At 44.3% G+C, this 25,480-nt stretch overlaps 1 protein-coding gene across 5 annotated transcripts in view; it reads left to right on the top strand.

Annotated features, from left to right (window-relative positions):
- Positions 1-24,847, top strand: part of SETD3 (SET domain containing 3, actin N3(tau)-histidine methyltransferase) — a 69,135-nt gene extending 44,288 nt beyond the window's left edge. For all 5 annotated transcript variants that reach the window (XM_057733294.1, XM_057733292.1, XM_057733295.1 and 2 more), the window contains 7 exons: positions 10,806-10,864; positions 11,696-11,810; positions 16,729-16,803; positions 17,858-18,024; positions 18,894-18,979; positions 22,634-22,794; positions 23,487-24,847. In XM_057733294.1, the coding sequence (XP_057589277.1) occupies positions 10,806-10,864; positions 11,696-11,810; positions 16,729-16,803; positions 17,858-18,024; positions 18,894-18,979; positions 22,634-22,794; positions 23,487-23,933 (1,110 nt within the window). In that variant the 3' untranslated portion in view covers positions 23,934-24,847. The remainder of the gene's footprint in view (positions 1-10,805; positions 10,865-11,695; positions 11,811-16,728; positions 16,804-17,857; positions 18,025-18,893; positions 18,980-22,633; positions 22,795-23,486) is intronic.
- The last annotated feature ends 633 nt before the right edge of the window (positions 24,848-25,480 follow it).

Genomic DNA, 25,480 nt, shown 5'->3' with positions numbered 1-25,480 from the left:
CCCCGTGCTGGGCTCAACCACTTCCCCCTGCTCTGTGCTCTTCCCCTCAACTGCTCTTGTCCCGGCCGTGGCCGTGGCCGTTACCGTGTCTAGTACCCGCCACCCAGCTGACAGGAGGCTCCAGGAGGGCGGAAGCCCCAGCCGTCTTGCTTACTTGTTCCCTGATCCCTGGCACAGCATCTCACTCGAGAGCGGGTGCTCTGTGCTGTTTGTTGAACGAGGGAGTGGGTGAGTGAGTGAATGAATGAATGGAGCGATGCAAGAGCAGTTCAGTATGGTGTGAAGTCAAGTGCTAGGTGGTATTTCACAGACTTCCGTGTTAGAAATGCAGAGGTCACTGGAGGTCATCTGAAGGTTTGAAGGAAGAGGGATCTTAAACCCTCTTAGGGTTGGCAAAGTGAATCAGTGGAAGGGAGGTAAATCATTCTGATCTGGAAAGTAATATCAAATACTAGTTGTGAAAATTGGGGGAAACGTCCACGTTTTTTGAAAAACTCCCATTTTTTTCAGAGATATATAAGATTACTTTCAGGTTTTGCAGCTTTTTTTTAGAAATTAGAAGATGACTAGAAAAAACCATGGTCATTTTGCCGAGCGTAGTCTTAATTGACAAAGCTAATGATCTAGAAAACCCTATGTTGGAAAATGTCACTTTATTATATGTGTCTGGAAGTGCAGATGGGAAAACAGGTTTTTTTCTTTTTGCAGCAGATTCATTAAGTGTTTAGAAAGAGGTTCTCACTGCACCGCCTTCCCCAGCCTGAGTAGCTTGAGACTAAATCTAAACTCTGTCGTCTCGTGTCTGTGAGAAGAGGGCGGCAGTGCTGCCTTGTATAGCAGACCGCCGGCCTCCGCACCGTCCTCTCTCAGCTTCTGCTCCCGGGCCCCGGAGCATCATGTCCACGTGACAGTGAACTCGGAGTTGGGCCAAACCCCAGCCTGGCCAGAGAGATGCCTTATCACACCTCACTGACCATCTCATTCCCTGGGTGTTGTTTCAGAGTCTTTGCAGCCCTGAACTGCCCCCAGGCTCACCCATTCCTAGTTACTGAAAGAAAACTCTGACCAGGTGACAGAAATTTCTCCTATTTCTTGTTGTCTCCATCTCAGTTTCCTTGTGGCTTCACCTCCCTTGGTCCCTCTGTGGATGAGTGCTGGCCAGCAGCCAAGGCGAGCCTAGGGGCCCCTCCCTGGAGCTCTGTGTCATTGCTCTGGGCACCGTCTTTCCATACTCATCTCTCTCATCCTTTCCTTCCTGCCCAGCTTTAGCCCCTGGGTGTACAGGAGGTCGCTGTGCCTTTGAGATAATGTCCTGTCCCCTTCTATCTTTAACCGCAGCATTTACCAAGAATATCCCACGCTTGAGAGTTCTTCGAGCCCCTGTGGTCTGGGCCCTCCACTGCCCGGCCAGTGACGTGCCCCCTGGTGGGTCCTGGGGCCCCCAGTTCCTCCGTTCTGGTGCCCTGTCTCCTCGCCCTCCCCATCGTTCCTGCTGACCCCTCACGCCTGATCTTCCCCGGGCGTCTCTCACTGCCATTCCTGCCCCCCTGAATAGAAGTGCTCCCCAACGTTCGGGACTCTGGGTTAGGAATTAGACCTCGTTTTCAAAACCTAGTTATAAAATCTTCTCTCATTTGTGACTGTAATCAAAAGTCATATCAAAAGGTGATATATTGGATTTCTTGCTTTTGGTTCCAAGCGAACAATTTGATAATTGCCTGTTTTATAGGTAGAGCTTAAAAGCTACGCACTGATTAAACTATTCTTTCACTGAAAATTTGTTTCCAGATATTGACTGCTCCAGCAAAATGGTATTATTCTTAGAAAGTGAGACAGTGTTTTCTCTAATAAAAATGAGAGTGAAATCCATCTCATAACTATTGATCAGTAAAGCATTTAATTAAAGAAATATAAGGCAAAGCATATTTTTTGTGGAAGAAGAAGTAGATTTGCATTTTCTCTCTTGTCCTGCTGGGCTCTCACTTGGCTTGTCTGCAGACATGGAAGCCGGGCAGAGCCTGGTACCATCCTGCACTGTTTGGCCCTTTTCCTCTTCTCCATTTTATACCCAGTTCTGTTTCAAGGTAGACTCTAACTTTACAGAAGAATTTTTCTTTATGACTTTTTTTCCCTAAGAAATTTTAATGCCAATAGGGAAATAGCCAATTAAGTACTGGTGACATCTTAGTGCCAGCTTTTTTAATTTTAATTTTTTTTTTTTGGTAGAACCGTGCTCAAAAGAGTTATGGTACCTATTTTGGACTCTTGAAATGAGAGAGGGAATTTTTTTTTGTCAAATGAAGCTGAATATAAAATAATTTTGCTTAATCAAAAAGGAAGCTCTCAGCTACTTTACCCAAAGGCACAGATATTTTAAATTACATTTGGTTAGTCAAGTGAGTTGTCTTCACTTACTATAATAATATTCTGTTGTGACTCTAATCAATTATAGCCCTATAATTCAGTTCACTGCTGTTTTGTTGGGGGCATTTTTACCAAAAATGTTTAATTTTTTAATTTATCAAATTGCAGGGTGATAGGTTTGAAAGTTCCCTTTTCAGGGGATACAAAAAAGGTTTTCTACACTTTTTTGAGCGGTAGCCCTTTATGGGTGACTTTATATCTACCTCCCTCCCTCCTTCTCTCTCAGTCTGTCTGTCTTTCTCTCTCCTGGAGGTACAGAGAGCTTTCCTGTGTACCAAGACACGGAACAAGAGAAGCATGGTTACTTCTTGCTCAGTGGCCTCTATACCTCTCCTCCTTGGTTGGAACTTTTGTAATTTTGCTCTACTGACGAGGACCCAGAGAAATAGTGTTGGGGGTTTTCTCTTTGATTGGTGCCTCTTGAGCACAGTTTAAGCACAAGGAATAGAGGAAAGGAAGGGATGTGAGTAGCCTGCGGAGGAGAGGGCCCAGCACCCTCACCAATGGCCGTGTCCACGCTCTCTGGGGCCCCCAGTACCTGCAGGGGTCGTGGGGATGCACTGAACCTTGGTGCTGTGATCTCAGCCACTCGCTCTCACCCACCTCCTTGTGCCCAGCATCTGGCTGTGTGCAGCAGGGACCTTTACCCTAGATTTTGTTATCATTGGGATTTACCAAAGTAAACTCATGGCAGCTGGTGACAAAGCAGCATATGTGATGTATGGATTCATATGATGTGCCTGAGAATGTGGGGGTTTCAGAGGCTTGCTCAGTTATGGGAACCCACCTGAATCCTTAGGATTGATGTATTTCATCAGAATTTCGCCCGTCTTTATCAGAATCCCACGTCTGAAATATGCGGGTTCTCAGATTCTGTGGTGCACCCGTGGGGTTCGTTTCTTACTAGCTACTCATGACTTCTTCAGCTTCCTTTAGGCTTACAGGCAGAACATTTAAGGGGCCAAAGTTCATTTCTCTAACAACATGACAACTAGGAGAGTTGAAAGTAGCCAAAGAGCCCGTGTAAGAACTTGGAAATAATACTGGTTTAATGATTGATAAAGCTGTGGGGTGTCTTAGAGGCTGTTCAGAGTTATCATGAAAGTGATACAGATTCCAGATAATGCAGTACTGGAAGTTGTCGGGACACCAGTGTGGCATACATAATTCTAATGAAGAAAATACCAGAAAGTGAATTCCAAATATGACCCCTATGTTTTAAAACTTATTGAAGGAAAAGAGTATAGGTATCTACATGTGTTTGGTACATATGTGTTTTCTGGGACCGGGGTTCTTTCATGTCCAGAACGAGGGGGAAATCAGGCTAGATGATTTCTAATTTACCACCTGGGTCTGAGATTTTATGACTAGAGATAGTGACTTTAACTAAGTACGGCATCCTTTCTGGTGGTTTGGAAATAATACATTCACAGTCTTAGTTTTGCTAGTATTGCCTGCCTCTAAGCTTTGTAATGTCCTTTAAAATATCTCTGTGCTGAATTTTAAATGAGAGCAATATTTACCAAGCATTTTGCTAGAATTTCCACAAGAAAAAAAGTGTTTACCGTATCAGCACTTAAGCTTACTTTATAAAAGTGGGATCCCTCATCCTCTGCCTTTCAGTAAACTCCAGAAGACTGTCACCTGATCGCTATCCCAGCCCTGTCACTTACGAACTGGGTGATAACCTTACACGCTGTTAATTTCTCTGTCCCTCAGTTTTTGCAGCAACAGAATGGGCCTAACAGTAGTGCCTATTTCATAGGAAGCAGGATGATTAAATTACATAATACACATAAAGTTCGCTGGAGTTCCTTGCACAGAGTGCTTAGCAAACAGTAATGGTTAATCCCTCTCTCCTTCCTTCCCTCTCAGTTTCTCAATCTCTGTCTCTGTCTCCTGGAGATAGGGAGAGCTCTTCTGGGTACCAAGCCACAGTGATTCCTTTTCTGGGACAAGGTTTGTATGCATCTCTGAGTGTCAGCCTCCCGATCAAGGAGATGGGCTTTGTAACGGCGGTCAGAATACTCTCCTCTTATGAGCGACTGGTGGCTCGGGTCGTGCCACCTTGATTAATTGAATGAGAATCTAAAGTCTCTGTCCTGAATGGTTGAAATCTAAAGTAGCCAAAATGAAAATTAAAATTCTGTGAAGCTGATGATAAATAATTCTAGCCCACTTTTTTGATGCAAATGTATTCTAAAAAACAAAACCAAAAACCAACGATGACTGCTTTTTACTGGGCAGTAGGGCAGAGGGCAAGGGGTGTGTTTGCCTCTCTCTGTGGGAGAGGGTTTCTCTGAGTGAGGCGTCCTGTGAGGCACTGGGGATTCCCTAGTGCTCAAAAAGGACGCGTTACCTCCTTGGGCAAACAAACATGAACAAAATGTGCGTATGTGCATGTGTGTACACACACACACACGCACACACACACAGAGTAGGAAAGAAGGGCTTGGGGCTGGGAGGACACAGAGCAGAGAAGCCTGGTGGTTGGAGAAGGGGGTCTGGGCTGTAACCTCTGGCATCACCTTTCCTTTTAAAGTCACTTATCTGCTGCCAGGCAGGACCCTCCACCCCCAAGGATGGTGACCATGTCTGCCTGTCACACGGCACCTCTCAGAGCATTGGAGACAGTCCGTAAATACAGTATTTGTTGAATTTCTAGTCCTAACCTATTCAACTTTTTTCTGAGTCAGTGAATATTTGTTGAGTGAACAAATGATTGACAGTCAAAAATGTAGATTGATGATGGCTGAATTTGATCATGGCTGATAGGCCCTCTTCAGAGAATACACATGGTAACCAAGAAAGTTTTTAAACAGGCCTATCTTTTGCAGTGTTTCAGTAGATTTCAATTTAATCTAAACTGGATGTAGGTTATAGATTTCAGTGTTCCCATGAAAAAAACCAATTCTTCCATCTTAAAGTAATTTTATAAATTTATTGAACAGTGTTGATATTTCTCCACTAATCTCATTTTCTTAATTAAAATTTTTGTATTATAAGATAATACACATTTGCTATAAAAATTATATTTAAGTATAAGGGAAAAGCAAACAGTTTAAATTTAATGTGTATTGATGTATTTATTTGATCGTATTGAGTGAATTCAAAGAACTTTATGATGAAAAATTCCCTGAAGAGTTGGATGTAATCTGTGTTTAAAAATAAAAGTCTTAAAAATTGATTTTTTTCCCTCAAGAGCCAAATGCACGAACCGTGCTTTGATTCTGATTTATGGTCATCAAAACTAAATTCTAGATTCAATAGATATTTTGCAATTTGTCATTCTGTTAAACTGTGTTATATCCACTTAGAACATGAAATACGAGCAGGAGGGTTGACGGACCTGCTGGAAAGTGCTGCCTGACGTGCTGCTTCTAATCAGCCTGCTTTTGGAGCGGGAGGGGTTCTAAGTGTAAATTTTGCTTCTGCCCCTCCCCTGCCCCCTGCCTTTTAGTACACACGCCACATACAGTCTTTGACATATTTTAGTTAGGAAGTTCTAAGTGCATGCTCCTATAGTTTTTTATCAGAACAAACTAGGTACAACTTCTAAATTATATTTTGTCATTCCTGATACTGTAGAGCCATTAATAAGTCACTGAACTACCATGTATATTTTTCAAATTAAGAATTGATTATATATTATAGCTGGCCGTAAATTCTTTAAAATACAGTATTTAGAAGTCATTTTTATGAACTGAGCTACTTTCCTTTTAATATATTTAAATGCCTCATTGAAGGTGGTTATTAAATGTATTCAACTCAGTTTCCATATAAAAACTGGTCAAGGTTAGAAATGAGTATTCTTTGGAAAGTAAAGATCTGATTTTGAGAAGTGTTTGTGTCCTAGAGGCCATTTGTGTGTTTTAATCCTTTTTTTTTTTAAATTTCCTTAGAGGATTTCGAATCTTTCTTTAGGTTAAATGTATTTTTTTTTAAAGAATTGTTTCAGGAAATTCCTCTCCATATATTTATGAAAGTGCTTATCTTTATTTCATGTTTGAAATGTTTACTGTTAAATGTTAAAAACAAGAAACAACTTTGACTCAAATGTATTTTGTTCCTGTGCAGAGCTGTTTCTAAGCTGTTTCACATACTAGATGTTTCTGAATTAGGAATTCACATAATAATGAATTCTGCTTATTTTGCTTCTCCACAAAGGTTTGTTGTGTGAACTTAAAATAAGACTGCAGCTGATTCGTGTGGCACATATTAACTGTTTATTTAATTTAAGTACATGTCTGTATCTTTCATTTCTGATCAACCTGAGAAATTTGCATGCTACACAGCAGCCATCTTCTTTTATACTTTATTAAATATCTGTCAATTATAAATATCAAGGTTTTACATTAATGTCAAGATAGTGCATCAAAAATTCATGGAATATGTGACTTTTTCCAAGGGTATTTAATACTTAATGCATTTGTGTCATTTTTCTTTCCAGAGATATTGACAGGTTTTATTAAGTGTTTGTTAGGGAGATTTCATTTTTATCAAGGGACTATGAAGAGAAGCTGCATGCTAAATCAATTTTTTAAAGCCAGAATATTGTTCATTTTTTCATCGTCAAACTCTTGTAATCCATAGGTTTTATTTAAATTCTTCTCGGTTTATTTTTGTTTTATGTGAGTGATAGTTCAAGACAGAACTTTAATAACGATCAAATATGCTGACTGTAGTGGTTTTTAATTTCCTTAAGCATAGCTACCAGACCCATGCAATATGGTAAATTCTTCAAAATGTCATACTTACATATTTAGCAATATTACTTCTTTTTATTGAAGCCAAACAAACGATTTTAGATATTAATCTTTCCCAAACATAGTGATTATTTTGTACTAGGTACAATATTACTGTGTCTCATCTGGCCCACCTCCTATGATAGAAGAGGGAATGGAAGAGAGCTTCCCTGGTTGCCAGGCTTGACATAAGAAAACAAGAATCCTCTTTTAAAAGTAAGCTCTGTAGGGCTTCAAGTCTGATTATGATCTACAGCAACTGTTCTTATCTCCAACTTCAAATATTTATAATGCACAAGAAAGTGAAAATATCGATCACTTAAAAAATCTGCAGAAGATCTGGCTAGTTTCTAAACCTGTATGTGTGGGGTGGGTGAGAAGTGGAGAGGCAGTCAGTGCTTGGCTGACCCTGTGGCCTGCTCCTTTTGGGCACTGGTACGCAGGAGACCCCATCAATGTCGTCTTTCTCCACCCGCAGACAGACCCTCACTCGTCCCATGTGTAGCTACGTCTGGAAAACAGCTATCTCAGCTAAAACTAATTAGCCACACCGAGTAAGTTTTCTGCTTTCATTTACATTTTTATTTTTAAAGTACAGATTAGGAATGTCTTCTGTTGGAGATAAAGCCCGTATAGGATCTCGCGCTATAAAGTGAGGCGTGTTCAGTTATCCTCCCCATGAAGTGTGAGCTTAATGACTTTCATCTAAGAACATTTTTAGGAACTTAATATTATAATTTTTGGGAAATGTATTTTTAAACCTTAAGGCTTGATGTGTTAAAAAAAAATTCTGTCCGGAGCTTAAAAAGTGCTTGGAATAGACATATTTCTTATTCTTGTTTATTTTTTCAGGGAGTGTGAAAATACTTGTTTTTAAAGTTAAATGCTTTTCACGTGCAAAAAATTTCAATATTTGAATACTTCAAGATCCTTGTAAAACTATTATAAAATAATTTAAAGAGGTAGGTTAGATTTTTTTGTTTTTGTTTTTTTAAGATACCAGATTTCTCTTGAGTAAAGCTGAGCCAGTAGCCGTTGTGGATAAACCCAGTTTTGGTTTAGGATAAGTTGCTCTGGGAGCCTTGCCCTGGGAAATAATTCAGAACTCTGCAGCTGTAGCCTATCCCACCATGACGCCAGTAGGTGGCGCTGCTGTCATAGCAGTGAGAGCCCCATTGACATGGAAGTTCCTTGCCTTTCTCTATAGCCTCAAATTCCGCTTCAGTATAACTGTTAAGTGCATGAGTCTGTGGTAGAATAGCTTTTTTCTTTTTTTCTTAACCAGAATTACGTACAGTGGGCACACCTTATTTTTTTAAGCAGATAAGAACAACCATTTCTAACAGATTCTGCAAATATTACATAACTCTATAGTCAAAATAGTCTTCAGAATTAATCTGAAGAAAATGCATTTGCACATTTTTTTTCCTTGTGTCTTCTTTACGACTTCGTCAGGACTGTGAACGTGAACTTGTATTTTTGGTAAGAAATGTATATAAATAGTAGGAAGGAAGACATTTTGGAGAGTTAATTTTCCATCTTTTTGGTCCTTGGGGAGACTGCCCTTGTTTGAAGAGTTCTCGTAGAGTCCAAAGCTATATAAAGATCTTTGAGTGTTTAGAACGTTCTTCCTCAAGTCATTTTGACATTCAGCATTCTAATTTTGAAAATTGTCATCTTTTCTCCTATTCGATAAGTCAAACTTTTTGAAGGGGAGGGGTCAAATTTTTAATACTTAGGGGATTTAGCATTGGAATTTACCAGCTTTCAAAATACCTTAGTGCATTCCACAGTTTAAATGAATTTAAAACATTTTAAAATAACAAAAGCAACAATGCTTTCCCACCTAGAGTTTGAGAAGAGGCGGGTTCTGAAACATTCGCAGTAGGTCAGACTATGTGAAGCTTCATTTTATTATAAGTGAAAGGAAATGTTAGCAATAGAGTTTCTTTTCTTTAAAGTTTTGAAATGTTTCTATGGTACTTAGCATCAAATTAGTTTTGGGTGGAGGGCTAGTTCTTATCTGCTGAATTTATACTTTTATGAGAGAAAACCTGAGCACCGTTGTGGTGAAGTTCCATAATTAAATGGGAAACATCTTTAGGACTCTTAGAACACACGCTTGCATTTCATTCATTACAAAGAAGAGGCAATAAGAAGCTTCTCCTCGAGTCTTTGCTATGTTTGACCACGGTGTGGGGTTTTTTTTTTTTTTTTTTAACTAGAGATAGGATTTTCTAATCTTCCTAGCTAGAGAATGTAGCTAGAGACTGCCCCTGGGCAGTAGGTTATTTTAGATTTTGACTTAAATTATATCTTCTTTAATTTCATTTTTATTATCACAACATTTACATATTATGTGACTGTATTTCCATATGTTGACTTTTCTTCCAAAGGGTTAAAACTGGGTATAGGATCAGAGGGGAGAAGCAGGCACCTGGGAGCCAGCACCCAATTGGCAGCCTTTTGTAATATATAATTTGCCTAAAACTGCGTGCCGAGTCCAAGCTTTTGTTTTCTAATTGATTTACGGTTTGAGCCACTTTTACCTCATCCCCTACTGTCCTGCATACGGTGCCAGCGAGTACATTACAGTGAGCGATGATGAATGGCCGTGCACTTGTGATGCTAATGCGTCAGGAGTGAAAACTGCATACACTGCACAGGGCTTCGTGCACACACAGTGCTGCAGGCAGTGCAGCCCAGCCGCACTGGTGTCTCAGAAATCACCGTTTGTTCATTTGATCACTTACCGCGATCTGCCGGAGATTAAAATTATCCTGTTACAGCTTTTAACTCCTTAATTAAGACAAAGTTTAAGTTTTTTAAGTGCTCCAAAGGTCTAAGGTGAGGCGGAATGTTGTGGAGAGAGAATGTGAGAGGAGAATGTGGGAGAATTTTCTCTCAAGTGTGAAGTTTTGGATATTTTTATCAAATGTTCTTTTGTCCAGAAGAAAAAAAAAAGTAGTGACATTTACATATGCCGATCTCAATTTTATCTTTGTTACTTTCATTTGTAAAATTTAATTCATAATTTCACAAAACTGGAGCTTTCTTGATTTTCTGCATTTGAGCTGCATCTGCCATGTGTATGAGTCATTTGCACGTAACAAGTTGATTCCCTTCCAAACAATCTTAAGTCAGAGATAAATGAAAGAAGTTTCAATTTATCAGAGTGCCTTTAATTGTTCCTTTTATTGATATAAGAAAAGATTTGGACTGTCTGTAAGGGCCGTATAGCACATTATGGCAAGAGCTGCAGGGGGAGGCCGGGACGGACACCTGACGTGGTGGCTCCGGGTGTCCATGTAGATCGGAGACTCGCGGTGTGGGTGTGCCTACCTTTTGTAAACTTGGTCCACCTTAAATTTTATTTTTGTGCCTTGTCTGTGGGTCCTGGTATCGAAATATGAAGCAGCAGATTTATGGCGGCTGCTGGGCACAACAGATTAAGTTGACAGTGATGTATGAGAGCATAACAGCACCATGAGCCCTCAGAAGCGCGGCAGGCGCCTCCCGCTTCATTTGGCTCTTGTTAGGATCTGGTAGGCAGCTAAGTAATGAAATTCTGCTGACTGATTTCTGTTTTCCCTTTTTCTCTTTTCACCTCTGCTTTCTAAAACTTCTGATTCCCAGACCCATCCTCATGCCCACAAACTGCCCTTGAAGGATTCTTTCACTTATGAGGACTACAGGTTGGTGTGTGTGTGTGTGTGGGGGGGGTGTGTCTGGTGGGGTGTGTGTGGGGTATGGGGTGTGTGTGCAAGGCATGTGTTGGAGGGTGGTTTCTGGCTGAATTTGGGATCTCGGAAGTGCGAAGGGCTTGGGTAAGAAGGGACTTGCATGACCGTTTAAAGCCTTAAAAAAGAGATTGTCTTTCTGAAGTTACACTGGACCCCGGGGCAAGTGGCAGCGTTTTGATAGCCATGTGGAAATTGCCAGTAACCTGTATTGGTGGGGATTAGTTGATGTAGCCAAGTGATACTTGAGATTAACATCAGTGTGGGGTGGTCATGAGGATTTTTTCTTTCTAAATAGACGATTTTGGTGCTTTCAAGTAGGAACTTTTTTTTTTAACAAGAAGATTTAATGCAGTGCACAACGTAATGAAAAATAGCATTTCACATTTTGTAGAGTTCTTAGAGGATTTCTGATCCGAAAGGAGTTATCCTGTTTGCTTTTCACTGAGGCTCAGAATAGGTACGGTGTCAGCACTTGGGTTAAAGAGGGGTGGGTCTCTCCGCAGCCGCGAGGAGAGGCCCGGACGCCTTCTCCCGGGACCGCCCTCCCTTCACCACTCTCTCCTGAATCTCCCCGGCTCCCTTTGCCTTCTGTGTCCCCCCTCCTCTCTACCCTAGACTTAATTTTAAATGATGGGGAGGGCGGCCAACCGTCACCTTTTGCGACTTAGGAAGGGCTCTGAAAGTTCGCGGGGGGTCAGGCACCCCTCAGTTTTGGTGGAGTTGTGACTGCGATGGGCTTTGAGGTGTGCCGGCCGTAATTTGCCTCTTTTCTGATTGTTACAGGTGGGCAGTCTCTTCCGTGATGACTCGACAAAACCAGATTCCCACGGAGGACGGTTCCCGGGTGACCCTGGCGCTGATTCCTCTGTGGGACATGTGCAATCACACCAACGGCCTGGTGAGGACCTCCTTGGGGTCGGGTTTACTGATCAGGGACATTCCGCCTGCAAGTCACTCTCCCCTACTGCCTCCTCCAAGAGGAGCAACCAAAGCCAAACCCTGCCACCCCACCCTGCCCCTCCACGAGTAGAGGCTGGGGTTTTTCTCACTGTGTTTCCTTAGTCCTGAAAACTTGAGTCTTATATCACTTTCAAAAGCCATAGTGAACAGCATGTCTTTGCTGAGCCACGATTCCAAGCCTAGACATACATTTTCTTACCTTATTGGATGACAGACTAAACCAAAGTTTCTTTTTTCTTATTCTCTTTAAAACACTGATTTATTGGGGAAAAAAAAAAAAACACCCTTTTCTTTCTGGTTTTTCCTTTTGTGTTGCTTGTTTTCTCTCTTTGCTGATTGTATTTCCATTTACTTACGTTTCTCTGACTCTTTCCTGACCCCCTCTCCCCGCTCTCCCTTCACCTGATATGCGGACATGTCCTTGGCCCCGTTGATTAACCGGCTTTTGTTCAGAAGCTGGCCCTGGTGTCCCTGACGGTGGGGCAGGAGGAGGTGCGCTTGGGTGTTCGGCTCTTGGCCTTGAAGGCAGGGGTCCGTTGGCATCATCAGGTGTTAAGAAAACCGCGAGATGCTGTGAGGCTTGTTAGGACACTCAGAGGAGCCTGCCCTGTTTCTCAGCTGTTCCAAGCCACACAGCAGAGGCTGCTGTGCTCTCTGTGCTGAGATGGTGTCTCAACAGTTTCCTGGTGTTAGTAGTTGAAAACATGGTCAACTTCAGAATGCTTTGAATTTTTAAGCATTATCATCGTATGCTGGCTTGGTTAGATTTTTGTTCATCTTTTCTCAATGTCAGCTTTCTTTGTTATTATTAGCAGTATTATAAATAGTTTGGAAAAATGCTATAAATGAGTATTTCACATCTAATTCCACAAAATGGCCAGAACACAAATAACGTGTGCCAGACACTTAAGATAGAAACCCTGGTGCTAATCCGGGAAGGTCTAGCAACAGGCGTGCTCTTAAACTGTAGAGAAGGAATAACTATACTGTTACAATTGCATTTTTGCCTTAGTTTGGATGTGTTGCTTTAATTAACCATTTTGAGAAGTATTAGCACAGCTTAGGCTTATTTTCATTAAGGAGTGAAATTTTACATTCTGTTCTTTTTGTTTTCTTTCTGAGCTATTTTAAACTGATTATAATATTGAAGTTTTAAAATTTTCGAATAGCTTTTAATATTCAACTATAGCATTTTTCTTTTTCTTCTTGGGTTAGGTCCTTGGTTCCCAAACTTGATCGATTATCGGGGTTTATTTTTTTCTTTCTAAAATTTAACAAGTACAGACTTTATTGTAAACAGACAAAATCAGTTAAAGAAAACAGAAGCCTCTGCAGGGAAACTTGCAGGTCCCTTGCCAATCCCGGGCCCTGGCAGCGCCTGCCTCAGCGCGCCCTGCTAGCTGGTTGCTGGGTCTCTACCAGGCTCTGCCATCCTTTTGCTGTGCATTTGCACCTTCGCATACTCACATACACACTGGTTTTGTGTTGCTTTCATGCATAAAGTAAATTTTTTTTTTTTACTTTTGCCCCCTAAAAGTAAAAAAAAATATTAGTGTATCTCAAAATAAAAATAATTGATGACAACCACTAATGCTGTGTTTTCTCTAATGCTGCTTGACCTGCAGCAGCAGCAGCCTTGGCAGAAACACTGCTAGCCTGGAGAAGGTGTATCAAGATGTTAGTACTTTTTCTTACAGTGGTTATTTTCTCTGCATACTTAACTCGACTACACCTTTGTTGAACTGTGTTCCACTGTAATTATAAGACTTCATGGGAAATTTTGTCTGGTTGGATTTAAGAATCTATTTTAACACAGTGAAGTTGTATGTCATACATATTAACAGTTACTCTCTTTTTTAAAATAAGGTATTTGAAATTAAGGCTCAGCTTTTCAGACAGCAGATTCCTTTTTGTGTGTGTCTATCCTGACAGTCACTGTCTGTCTGATCTGACTACCACTGAGGGAGTAGATAGGAATTTGTAACCCAGCAACGCTGTGTGCTTCTAACAGTGTCCCCAAGCCTGGTTATGGGGGTAGAAGTGGAAGAAGCAAGTCTGTGACAGTGACTCCAAACCAGCAGCAGCAGGGAAAAGCATGAGAAAGTAAGGCGCTGGATGGATACCTAGGCCAGGCGGGAGACTCCGGTGAACCTGAACTATTCCCTAGCGGCTCTGAGAAACAAGCGTAGACAAGTTTACAAGGCACTGTGTTGAGCTGTGAGGAATAACGTATCTCAGTTCTGCGTGACTGGTTCAGAGCTAATGGGAGTAGATCTGCTTTCCCTTTCCTGAGGTTGTTCAGTTTATGTAGAGAGGGCACTGCTGAGTGGTTTCTGGCCACTGTGTTAGTTCCAACAGGTAAAGCGTGTTGGAATGATCAGCCCTTGTACTTGAATGTGTGACTCTACCAGCCAGGATGAAAGGGCTTTGGAGGCTTCAGGCAGGATTGCGGGGGGCTGTTTTTCAAGGTCTTTCTGTTTGAGTGTTCAAGTATCTGGAACATTTAGATTTGCATGAGGCTTCCAGTCTCAGGCGAAAGCCCAGGTTTTTTTTTTTTTTTTTTTTAATTTTATTTTTTTTGGGGGGTACACCAGGTTCAATCAACTGTTTTTATACACATATCCTCATATTCCCTCCCTTCCTTGACGCCCCCCCCTCGATTCCCCCCCACCCTCCCTGCCCCAGTCCTCTAAGGCATCTTCCATCCTCGAGCAGGTTTTCACAGTAGCTGACAAGGCCCCTGCTCAGCCTGTCCCCACTGCACCTGCGACACCCGGGTCTGGGCCCCACCCGCCCACCGCGGGGCCTCTGCCCTGACTGTTCCTGCTGCCTCCCCGGGCCAGGCTGTCCTGAGCACTGCACGTGGGTTGGCCACTGCTCCCCGCCCTCAGACCTCCCTTCCCGTCCTCCAGTCTGTCCCCCTGTGTTTCTGCCTGCTCGTCTTGTAGATTGTTGGCCCTCCCCCTTCTCTCCTACTTGCCCTGACTTCCTTCTGCCTCCTTGTGCTCCTGTCACGCCCCTGGGTACCGCCCGCACTGTGGAATGTCAGACTTCCAGGACTGGGAGGTCATGGGCAAACCCTACTCCATACCTCGTCATCAAGGTCATGCTTGGGGGTCAGAAAAGTGATTTTGATATTGCGCAGGAACTTCATGGAGCTGATTTTTTTATCAGGTGTTTAAGCTGTTCTGTGAGTGAAAGTGAGCCGGAACACCTGGCTTCATTTAGTCCTCCTTGCCTGCATACTTCTCATTGATCAGAAGTATGAAGGATTTCTAGGTATGCGGCTACTTAGCCATCGGTTCTGGGGTTATTGGATTTAAAGGGGAGTGTTAACCTGGCCTCTGTCCCCAAATGCCATTCCCTAGACTCAAAAGTAATCTTTTGAGCTATTGATACCTTGATTAGCAGGTAGCACTTGTAGCTGTCCTGGATTTTGATTCTCCAGGATAAAATGAGGAGATCAGAGTAATTAAATGAGCATTTACAATCTGAGAGATTCGGAGGCTGCTCTGAGGGACAGACTTCTGAGAAGGAGCTTTTAATATAAATCGGGGACCGTGTTCTTTCCCTGCCGGGGATTCCTGCATCAAGAAGATATTCTCAAGGGCAAGAGCAGTGTCAGATGTTAGGCCCAGTGAGCTAAGCTCCAGGCCCAGAGGTGGAAAGGGTTAGCTGCAGGTCTGGCTGGCGGGGCAGGTGCACAGATAAATGCCCTGGTGTTGGGTGGGAGAGGCTTTGCGGGCACAGAGGGAGGGTGGGATGAGGGGAGGCATTTCCACAGAAGCCAGGGCTCGGGCAGAACAGGAGCTGAAGGTAGTTGCAGTCTCGAGGGAGTGAGGACAGTGGCCAGAGTGGCAGGCGAATGGCATGCCCAGAGGCCGTAGGGAGGTGTGGGCCTCCTTGTAAATTGTCCTTGCTCAAGAATTTGGATTTTTTCTCAAGGCAAAGTGAAGCACCACTGAAAGGTTTTAAATAGGAGGTCGACACTGTATGCGGGAGGCACAGGCTTAGAATTTGAGGCCAGTTGGAAGGGTTTTACACGTGATAAGCTAGACGAGAACCAGCAATGGGACAGACAGATTCCAAAGGGTGACTTAGATGGTAAGATGCTGACCAGCTGAGGCCCAGAGAATTTCATGGTGACTTAAGTGTGGAGACCACAACGTTGCCTGCCCCCCCCCCCCCCCCCCCCGGTCCCCCTCAACAGGAGAGATTAGGAAGAGATGAGGGTGTTCAGTGTAGTCAGTGGATTTGGGGGTTTAGAAACTCTCACAGTATAGCTTTCAGCATAGAGTGAGTAGGATACAACAAAGTTGTTTTATTTTTCCTTTGCTTATCTGAAAGTTTTAATTTCTCTAGTTTCAGAGTAAAAGATGTACATAATTCGGAAACAGAGCTTTTCTTTCTCCCTTATTCTTTATCCGATGGAAAACCCACTTTGCATTCTTAAAGACCAAGTACTAGGATGCTATTTGCAAGTCAGAGGCCCCTCTTCCCTCCTTGGGGGGCACAGGGCCTGGGGGGGGTGGGGGGTGGAGAGATGGGGCGGCAAGCTCAGAGCCTGTAGCTTTGTAATGAGTGATTGTGTTTGCTTGAGACCAGCAAGGGATAGTCTACACGAAACATTTTCCGAAGCGTGTGTCCCTCACTGCAGGTACAGCGTCTTCCATAAGGATTTCTGGTGTGAATAGGATTGAAATAACCAAGCAGTTCTTTGCTCAGTTTGATGAAGCAAGCAGAATGCACCCCTTTTAAGTAGCTTTGGGTGTCTCTCACCCTCTAATTGCCACACAAAGGCCCCCCTGAGCGAGAGCACTTAGACGCTGTCCTGTTATCCTTCCTCCCGTGTTCAGATCACCACCGGCTACAACTTGGAGGACGACCGCTGTGAGTGTGTGGCCCTGCAGGACTTCCGGGCCGGAGAGCAGGTGGGTTCCAGGTCAACTCACCTCATGTTGATCATTTAAAAAAAGTATTTAACTTGGGCAGGAAATTTCGAGATTTGTATTTAAGGCTTGTTTTCTGGGATACGTATTGAGACCCAAAGCCATAGTAAAGGTATCGTGTTCTGAATGGGACCTTTGGGTCCACCAGGCAGGAAGATTTGAACACAGTTATTTGCACAGCTGACCTACTTACTATGTGTGTCACTGTCAGCTGAAAATAAACTGTGTTATGACAGTAGAACAGATTTTTGGATTGTGTAAACTGCATTGTTTTCATATCTTTTTCTGATTAGAACCTTCTTTAAAAGGAGGCAATTTATTTAAGCGGCGAAACCATAAGGGAATCAGGAACCACAAGCTATCTTCTTGTACTTTCACTTTGATCTGTGAAGTTTTAAGTAATAATTGGGGCGGGGTGGGGGCGGGGCTAAGCCTTTCAGTAAGTTTGACAGTGTGCCCGGATGAACACCTGCACTCGGCCTGTCAGTCCTGCGACCAAGCAGGTGACGCAGAGAGACAGAACTGACACAGACCATTGACGTTCCAGCTGAGACAAAGTGAACAATGTTAGCCTAGCAAAGTGCCTGGAGAAAAGTTCATAACCCCTTCTGCTGTGGTCAGAATTGCCACAGCGTCTAGAAATGGATTTCTGACAGACACTGCCTTAAACTCTGGTTCCAGAAGACGCTCTTGTAGTCAGAGGAGAGGAAGCACGTGACGAATTTTAAAGCGCAGTTGTACAGGACAGTCTCGCTGTCTGTCTCTGGGGAGGTGAGGGGTTCTGAGAAAGGCCCGGATGTGGGGGCCTGGCTCCTTTGTGTGCTGGGAGGCCCGGTGGGTGCTCTTCTCACCCAGCCCGTCCCCACCCAGCTGCACAGGACGTTCTGAACAGGGACGTGGCCACTTCAGAGTGTTTGCCTCCTTAGTGTAAAGTTGCATTAAATGTATGAGAACTGATCCTTTGCCCTGTTGTGTCCTGAGAATGGATGTTAAGTTTCTTTTATAATCCCTTTATTTTTTCTTTACTGCATCTCAGATTTACATTTTTTATGGCACTCGGTCAAATGCAGAGTTTGTGATCCACAGTGGTTTTTTCTTTGACAATAATTCACACGACAGAGTGAAAATAAAGCTTGGAGTGAGCAAAAGCGACAGGCTCTACGCCATGAAGGCCGAGGTCCTGGCTCGCGCTGGCATCCCAACGTACGTAGCAACACCTGTCCGCTCCTTCCTGTGCACTGCAGCTCTTTGCAGTCGCGTAGTGTTTAATTGCTGTGTTAATAAAACTTCTGCACTGTAGTTTGTCTCTGTCCCTTTATCCCTGTTATCCCGCAAATGTAAACCATTGAGACGCACGGTGATTTACCAGCGTTTTCAGCATAATTGTGTCCTTGGAAGCATCCGCAGCCAGATCTAGGGGATGTGGCCTGAAATCCTCCTGCAGTTAAATGAGTGTCTCCGTATCGTTAATGCCTTTCACCTTGGAGAGGTTAATGACCTGAATCAGTTTATTCCACTTAATTCTTTGCCACCATTAGTTTCTGTAATGAAGTCATGATCCTCAGTGATTTCAAGAATTTCTGGTTAAATCTTTTAAGATTCTCTTGCATTTGAGGTGCAGAATGATAAAGGAGACAAGAATGATGGCTTCCTGGTTCTCCAGGGGACGGAGGGGCCGTTCTTAATGAAAATGGATTATCTGGACCTTTTTTTATTGAACTTGTCAATATTTGATTAATGATTAAAATGTGAGCTCAACATAAATTATCGTTAACCTTTTTTAGGCACTGCGGGTGTGCTTAATTCCCCTAGTGCGTGGTGTGCAGCCGCCATGGAGGCGATGGGACCAAACGCTGCCGGCAGTGACGGTTACCGCCGTGCTGCTGGGCCAGCCGGGCCTTCTGCATTTCGCCAGGGCTGAAAGTTGTGTTTTAGAGTTCAGGTGAAGAGTTGGGGCGCCCCATGCTGGCCCAGTGCCCCCGGGGTGACCGCAGGGAGCGCAGACTTAGAGCTTTCTTGTGGGCGAGCAGGGCACCGCAGCAGGGACTGACCGCGCTTCTTCCTCTCGTCAGCTCCAGCGTCTTCGCGCTGCACTTCACGGAGCCGCCGATCTCCGCCCAACTTCTGGCATTTCTTCGCGTTTTCTGCATGACCGAAGGTAAACCATTTCAGGGAAAAGAAAATGTTGAATTTTTTTTTTTAATTCATGAAGTGTGAGGCAGAGGGATTCAGATTAAAGATAAAATTGCTTAAAATTAAAGCACTTAGGGGGAGGAGATAAGATGGTAATATTGGAGAAAGAAGAAATTGATCTGTTTTATCCTGGAAGTATTTTATTAAATCCTTGATGTGCCGTCAGTATACACTTGTAATAAACAAATTATTCTCTATTGCGTTGGAAGAAAACTTAATATATCTTGGATTGTCTAACTTTATCAAAATTCTACATTTGTAGATGAGAGTTTTTGATGTGCTTTTACCCAAGACGACAGAGCCCAAATGCACTCCCAGGGTACTGATATTTTTAATTCACCTGGATGAGTGAATTGGTGGACAGTGAAGTCGTGTGGTCAGCCGTGGCCCACGTGGGCCAAAGGACTTAACTTGTTAACCAGCTCTGTAGCGTGAATCTGAAATTGCCAGCAGGCCTTCAATGCCAGGCATCCAGTTGGAGTAAATAACACTGTAAACAGAACCTGTTTAAATCACAAAAGATTCTTGTCTACAGCCTCCTATTTCAGGCACAAAAAGAGTTAAATGTATGTATTGAGCATTACTGGTATGTGTTTCCTCAAGACAAGCCCTTTGGGGTTTCTTGCACTGAGATTTGACCTATTGCGGTCGGGTTTTCATTTTTCATCTGAAAATATACTGCTCCAAGTCCCCTGGTCCTGAGGTCCCATTTTTAATTGTCTGAGTTTGCTGTTGTTGTAAAGCACCTTGGGTGGTGTGCACGACAGATTGGGTGGGAATGGGTGAGTGAGTGCGTGCGTGCCGCCTGATTGAACAGACAGATAAGTGTTCTTCTGAAGGAGGCTGTCCGAGCGCTGGGGCGAGGGCGGCCGGGGCAGAAATGACGGCCCATGGAGGGAGTCTGCCGGGCTCTGCCGTCTGGCTGCCTGTCTTCACATCTGCAGCCAGAGACATGCCGCCCAGGTCCTGGCTTGACATGGAGATGGGGGTAGAAGAAACTTAGAGAGGCAAACGGAGACACCACCTGCAGAGCCCAGGGAGGCGCGGGTGGTCCTAGTCTCTGGTTTGCAGCCATGTTGCTCTGGACTCTGTCACTCAGGTGGGAGCTTTTGGTGATTTTGGGATTTGGTGGCGGTTCATCAATTTAGGGAACATGAATTAGGGGTTAACCGTGGGCTCTTCTTGCATAAAATGTAGGTTTACAAAGTTGAATGTCACCGTTCACACCCTGAGGACATTTCTGATGAGGAGAGACGATGATGATGCCTGTGCGCTGGGGGCCCTGCCGGTGCCTGGCACGATGCAGAATGTGGTGTGGCCTTTGCCGCCCCTCCTCAGCCTTGCAGGGGGCGGGGGGGGGGGGTGCTTCCCACCTGACTGACTTAGAAACTGCCCTGCAAAGAGGAGAGCAGCTTGGCCACGCAGCTCGCAGGCGATGACCCTGACTTAGCACCCGGCTCTGCCGACTCAGGGCCCGCGCCCCAGATCCCCACGTGGCTCCTGCTGGCCTGCAGGTCCCATAGTCCACGGAAGAGACCCTAGTGCCGCAGGGTCTGCGGGGGCCGGGCCGGGGGCCCCCGGACCACACTCTCGAGGCGGCTTGCGGGGGAGGAGCCCTCTGAGGGCAGGGAGCCCGGGAAGGGTTCGTCAGCCAGAGGGAAGAGGGGAAAGAAACCGCTCCCGGAGCCTGTGGTGCATTTCCCCGGTGTTCCCGGCAGGTGGATGGCCTTTCACAGGCTTTATTTCTCCAGACATGGGAAGCCAGTCCAGTGTCACCGTTAAGAGCAGCAGAGAGAGCGCTGCTTCAGCCCCTCAGCTTCCCAGTGTTAACGAAAGGGTAAAACTCGGGTAGGTTGAGGAAGAAAATAAAAATAGTAACCTTAGTATTGGGGGCTTCTGAAAAGAAACTTCTTCCACCCAGAAAGCATTTTAAAAATCTTCATTCCTTTATACATAGAATATAAACTGAAGGATCAAAAACCTAAACATCCTTTATTTCATCTTGATCTTTTGCTAACCAATGCAACTTAATATATCTCTTTTTTTGAATATTAGATTTACTTCTGTTTTCTTATAAAAAAAAAAAAGCCAAAAACCTGCTTTTGAATCATTTTAGGTCCGTTGATTCTCTTTCATTTCTCTTTAGTCATAGAGAGACAGTTTGTCATGTCAAGACAATTGAGGCTTTCTTTGAATCGCTCTCACTAATACTAATAAAAGTTTGGTTTGCTGGCAGCAGAAGTTCTTCCATTTGAATTGTAAATAGTGACAGCTGTGGGGCATTTTGCTCTGAAAGAGATACTGTCTCCTAATCACATAAGAAGCAGGGGTGTGTTTCTTGAGCATGAATAGGAGCAGCCTGTTTTGGTCTTTTGAAGGTAGTGTGCCAGGAGATAGAGCGCTCGGAGCCCTTGCTGCATCCTTCCCTCTTCTTACATGGATTGGAAGGTAATGGAGACGTGCTCTTGTGTTCACTTGTAATTCCTACTTACATTCCTGACAAGTGAGGGATATGGACACATTTTTCATCAACTAGGATTTTTCTAGTCCATGTTTGTTGTTTCAGTTTGTGGTCTACTTGTTATAAGACGAGACAGGTCAGCTACTGGAGTTAGCACCCATCAGCTTTGAGTCCAGAAGGACCTCTGGGTCGCTGTGTTGTTGCTTGTTTTCACTGTTTACGTTGCTTACCTGCACGTCTTTTTGACCCAGTGGCTGCGACTGGGCACATGGTTGGCAAGAAGTGTGTTGTCAGAATAAGGGGCGTGTCACTATAGGTGGTGTTTATTTTATTTATTTATTTATTTATTTATTTATTGCCTGCATTGGGTCTTTGCTGCGTGAGGGCTTTCTCTAGTTGTGACGAGGGGGGGCTACTCTTCGTTGCGATGCTCAGGCTCCTCATTGCCGTGGCTTCTCTTGTTGTGGAGCACGGGCTCTAGGGCGTGAGGGCTTCAGTAGTTGCAGCACGTGGGCTCAATAGTTGTGGTGCACGGGCTTAGTTGTTCCGCGGCGTGTGGGATCTTCCTGGACTAGGGATCGAACCTGTGTCCCCTGCGTTTGCAGGCGGATTCTCAACTGCTGCACCACCAGGGAAGTCCCTACAGGTGGTCTTTGAGAAGTATCTTCCAAAACCACCTCAGATGGTTCCCTCTTAAAAACAATGAAAATCAGAGTGCTGGCCAAGCCAGGCTTGATCTGGATTCCAAATCAAGAAGACCTCCCCTCGGCACTTCCCTGGTGGTCCAGTGGTTAAGACTTCACCTTCCAGTGCAGGGTTTGATCCCTGGTCAGGGAGCTAAGATCCCACATGCTTCGCAGCCAAAAAACTAAAACATAAAGCAGAAGCAATAGTGTCACAAATTCAATAAAGACTTTAAAAATGGTCCACATCCGAAAAAAAAAAAGAAGAAGAAGACCTGCCATCTTTTTCCTTTCCTCAGACAGCTCTGGCTCTGCTCTGGAGAGTCTAGCCATGGCCTGGCTGATTGATAGGGAGAAAGAACTCTTCACCGCAGGAAGATAACATTGTTGGGAGAGCTGTTTGTGAGGTGGGCTGCTGGTTAAAGTGAGAAGTAGTGCTGTTTCCCCTCACAGACGGCTGTTTGTGTTCTTGTAGAAGAATTGAAAGAACATTTGCTGGGAGATAATGCCATCGACAGAATCTTCACCTTGGGGAACTCCGAGTATCCTGTTAGCTGGGACAATGAGGTCAAACTGTGGACGTTTCTTGAAGATCGAGCCTCACTTCTTTTAAAAACGTATAAAACAACCATTGAGGTAATTCGATTAATTAAATGAGGATTTGTGCTTTGTCGTGTGTTAAAAGATGTTTAATAAGAGATTCTTAAACGTAAATTACTACAATTCTTTAGCAAAATCGTGTTTTTGACATTTTTCATTCAACTTAGTAATATTTTTCTATTTTACACAGTTACCCCTTCCGAAAGAGTCATATTGAGGCATTGTTGATTATAAGATAAATTTTTAAAATTATTTAATATTTTTCTATACTTTCTAACTCATATGATACAAACACACATGAGTTTTCACTTGTGCTTTCAGAGTTGACTCTTGGGTCACTGGCTTGAGGCACCTGTCGTTCATCCATCACTCAGCCAAGCACCAAGCCCTGGGCTCCGTCAGGGCACAGACAGAACAGGTTTAGAAATAAATGAAGTTCTGGCAGTGTCCGAGCACCATTTGATTAGGCTCTTCTTTTTTGTTTTATAATCATTTATTTAGGTATAATTTACATAGAATAAAACTCACACTTCTGAAGTGCACGCTTGATTGTAAGTGTACAGTCATGCAGCCACCTCCACGGTCAAGTTCCAGAACCTTCTTTCACCCCCCCCCCCCCCCATTTCCCTCATGCCCTCATCTCCGGCAGCAACTGATCTTCCTTCTGTCACTGTAGTTTTGCCGGTTTAGATTTCTTGTACTTAATTTTGCTCTGTTTCCTTTTCCAGGAAGATAAGTCCTTCCTGAAAAACCACGACCTTTCCGTTCGTGCCACGATGGCCGTCAAGTTGCGCTTAGGGGAGAAAGAGATTTTGAAAAAAGCGGTCAAGAGCGCGGCCACGAACCGGGAGTACTACCGCAGGCAGATGGAGGAGCAGGCCCCGCTCCCCAAGTACGAGGAGAGTAACCCGGGGCTGCTGGAGGGCGTGGCGGACTCGCGGCTGCCCCTGGTCCTCAGGAACCTGGAGGGGGAGGCCGGCGCGCAGGAGGCCTTGACGCTCACCGAGGCCGTCCGCAGGGCCAAGGCTGCAGAGCACGGGCTCATCAACGGCGAAAACTCTATCCCCAACGGGACCAGGTCGGAAAAGGAAAGTTTAAATCAAGAGGAAAGTAAAAGAGCGACTGGAGACGCCAAAGAATCTTCTTCCGACAGTGCCGAGGAAGTTGGAAAGTAGCTCTGAGTCTGTCGGGGGGTCCAGTTTAGCAGAAGTGTGTGAACAGCCCCGTTTACATTGCTGTGTTTCCTTGTTCACGATTTTCTTTCTGCAGAGAGGAAAATGTTTTTTGCTGCTTTATATAAAAATGATTTTTTTAAGTTATTTAAAAAATCTAGCTTCCCTTTCTGATTAGGATTGCCATCTTGCTTGTAGGCCAAACAAGTTACCAAGCAGAGCACAAAGCGGGAAGAGGTGCCTCGGAAGATTTTGCAGACCCATTGCAGGCAGGTGTATTTTCTTCCTGGGGAAGAATTCAGTTCCTCTGTCAGTTGTGCTTTGTGGGCCTGTCTTCTTGACAACCAGAATCAAAGCTCGCTCTGCCTCCTGCCAGCGGGCCTTGATGGTGGTGCTTTGGGGTTGCAGCGTGAGGGACGGGGGCAGTTGGTTGTACAGGGGAAAACGGGCTTGAGGTTAGAAAACTTGAGCGTCTGGGCAAAAAAAAAAATTTTTTTTCCTTAAAAAAATAACACCCCAGTACCAAAAGAAAAGGTAAGGTGGCAACCTTATTTTTAATAGTTTTAAATGTTGATGAGAATCCTAATGATATAAACACACACAGACACACACACACGTATCTTGTGATTTCTAAAGATTTGTTTACTTTTTGTGTTTTGTTTTACTGTATTAAGAACTTGTCCTTTCTCCTGGAATCAAAGTGGGACATGCATCCTCCTCCTAATTTTAAATGTTGGCTCTGATTGTAAAGTGGTGCATTTGCCCTCCCAGCCCTGGCGCCCGAGAGCTTGCGAGGGTCCCGCGGCCGTGTTCAAGGCGAGGCCGCTCCCGGCTTCTCCGGGTGTCCCAACAAGCTAGAGATTTTCAAAGCTACACTTTACTTTTGAGTAAAAAGCCTTATTAAAAGGAAAACATGATTAATATTTTTGTCTATTCCTTTTCTTTGGGGTGCGACAGGCCCCTTGAATCGAGCTTTTATGAAAACCATCCTGCTATCCTCAGGGCAGGTTTTGAACCTGACCTGTGCTGTGTGTTGCTCCCCCAGGGGACTCGGAGATGGATGAGAGGCCTGTGCTCAGCCCCCTTCCCAGCCCTCAGGGGGTGCTCAGGGAGAGCTGGTGGCACCGGGAACACGGGAAGAGGCGTTCTTAGTTTCAGGGGAAGTAGAGGCTTGGGGTGGTGACCTGGGGGTGAGTTGGGATCTATCCCCCCGTCTTCAGGTTCCAGGCTTCCTTAACTACGAATTTTCACGTCGTCTCTCATGTCCTAATTGTTAAGGACATCACTTATTTTGAAAAATGCTGGGTGAATTATTCACCCAGCCGTCTCGGTAAACATCGCTGCACACTGGCAGTCGTCAGGATGTTCTCAGTGTTTCTCCTTGGAGAAGACACAGCTCTGCTGATGACGTGCTTCATTCTCTGCAGAGGATACCCCGCCTCCTAGAGCTCGCACGTCACGTGTACCTGCTGCCTTGGACGCTAGCAGCAGGTTTCATCTTTACGTGAGGTCGGCGCCTGTGCCTTCCTACATTGTTAACGTGAACACAG

This window comes from Hippopotamus amphibius, chromosome 4 (assembly GCF_030028045.1).
Source record: "Hippopotamus amphibius kiboko isolate mHipAmp2 chromosome 4, mHipAmp2.hap2, whole genome shotgun sequence".
NCBI lineage: Eukaryota > Metazoa > Chordata > Mammalia > Artiodactyla > Hippopotamidae > Hippopotamus > Hippopotamus amphibius.
Note: the sequence above shows the minus strand (reverse complement) of the source record. Positions and strands in the feature narration are given on the sequence as shown.